This window comes from Sinocyclocheilus anshuiensis, unplaced genomic scaffold (assembly GCF_001515605.1).
Source record: "Sinocyclocheilus anshuiensis isolate Anshui unplaced genomic scaffold, SAMN03320099.WGS_v1.1 scaffold969, whole genome shotgun sequence".
Lineage (NCBI taxonomy): Eukaryota > Metazoa > Chordata > Actinopteri > Cypriniformes > Cyprinidae > Sinocyclocheilus > Sinocyclocheilus anshuiensis.
This window is the reverse complement of record NW_015557114.1, coordinates 236,106-237,705: the sequence shown is the minus strand read 5'-3', so window position 1 is coordinate 237,705 and position 1,600 is coordinate 236,106. Positions and strand designations below refer to the sequence as shown.

The following is a 1,600-nucleotide window of genomic DNA, read 5'->3' as shown; positions in this document are numbered from 1 at the left end:
ACGTTATTTGCTTGCTATTATAGAGAAAATAGTAGGTGACGTGTGTATTTATTCTCTTAATATTAGTTGTGTCCCTTTGTTGACACACAGAAATGCAGGAACAGGTTATTGCTCACTGGAATCTGAAACGTGTCTTTTATGGTATAAGGACTCCTGCATGATCACCACTCCAGGGATCTCCAGATGGGTGTCAAAACTGTGTGCAGAGTAATCAATTGAACTTTGTTTTGATGGATGGAGGATCACTGATGCTACTACAAGATGATTATGTTTCTCTGATTGGCATGCCAGTATAACTGAAATGGACTTTATTGACACTGGAATGCAGGACAGTGTTTTGTGCAATGGAATATGAACTGGGAATACGCAGTCAACGTTACCTGAGGCGTGACGGACTCTAAGATGAAGTGTTTGAACACTTTCATGATGCAGTGAGATATTAGATGCACAGGATAATGGCAGTGATGGATTTGAACTTGACGACGGTCATTGACAGCGGCTTCATGGAAAGCGACCGCTCCACGCGGGTTCTGACCGGTTGCTTTCTGTCCGTTCTAATCCTCTCCACTTTACTCGGGAACACACTGGTTTGTGCAGCTGTCACAAAGTTTCGCCACCTGCGCTCTAAAGTCACAAACTTTTTTGTCATCTCGCTGGCGGTGTCAGACCTGCTGGTGGCCATTCTGGTCATGCCCTGGAAGGCTGTGACAGAGGTTGCAGGCTTCTGGCCCTTTGGTGCGTTTTGTGACATTTGGGTGGCTTTCGATATCATGTGCTCCACGGCGTCCATCCTGAACCTGTGCGTTATTAGCGTGGACCGATACTGGGCCATTTCCAGCCCGTTCCGCTATGAAAGGAAGATGACTCCCAGGGTGGCCTTTGTGATGATCAGCGGGGCTTGGACCCTGTCCGTGCTCATCTCCTTCATCCCGGTGCAGCTCAAATGGCACAAGTCTCAGTCGATGAGCTTCCCGGAGGTCAACGCGTCTCACAGGGCTCTGCTGACAGACAACTGCGACTCCAGTCTCAACCGAACATACGCCATTTCGTCCTCGCTCATCAGCTTCTACATTCCCGTCGCCATCATGATTGTAACATACACTCAGATTTACCGAATTGCCCAGAAGCAGATCCGACTCATCTCGGCTCTGGAAAGGGCCGCGGAGAACGCCAAGATCCGCCATGACAGCATGGGCAGCAGCTCCAACGTGGACACGGAGAGCTCCTTCAAACTGTCCTTCAAAAGGGAGACGAAAGTCTTAAAAACGCTGTCTGTTATAATGGGGGTTTTCGTGTGCTGCTGGTTGCCCTTCTTCATCCTGAACTGCATGGTGCCGTTTTGTAAGCGTACGTCGGCCGGTCTCCCCTGCATCAGTCCAACAACGTTTGATGTTTTTGTCTGGTTTGGATGGGCCAATTCGTCTCTCAACCCCATCATATATGCCTTCAATGCCGACTTTCGCCGAGCTTTTGCCATCCTTTTGGGATGCCAGAGACTCTGTCCAGGAAGCCATAGCATGGAAACACTTAGCCTGAACAAGAACTGAAAAGCAATGTGGAGTTATTGCTTCCCAAGGAAGGCGGGGGGGGGGGGGGGTGG

At 49.5% G+C, this 1,600-nt stretch overlaps 1 protein-coding gene across 1 annotated transcript; it reads left to right on the top strand.

Annotated features, from left to right (window-relative positions):
- Positions 1 to 398: 398 nt before the first annotated feature.
- Positions 399 to 1,547, top strand: LOC107677717 (D(1) dopamine receptor-like). Its single transcript, XM_016472736.1, has one exon. It carries the CDS (start codon positions 444 to 446, stop codon positions 1,545 to 1,547), a length of 1,104 nt encoding a protein of 367 aa, XP_016328222.1. The 5' UTR covers positions 399 to 443.
- The last annotated feature ends 53 nt before the right edge of the window (positions 1,548 to 1,600 follow it).

Excerpts from the sequence above, each read along its gene's own strand:
- LOC107677717 (XM_016472736.1), top strand. The coding sequence starts at position 444 with ATGCACAGGATAATGGCAGTGATGGATTTGAACTTGACGACGGTCATT.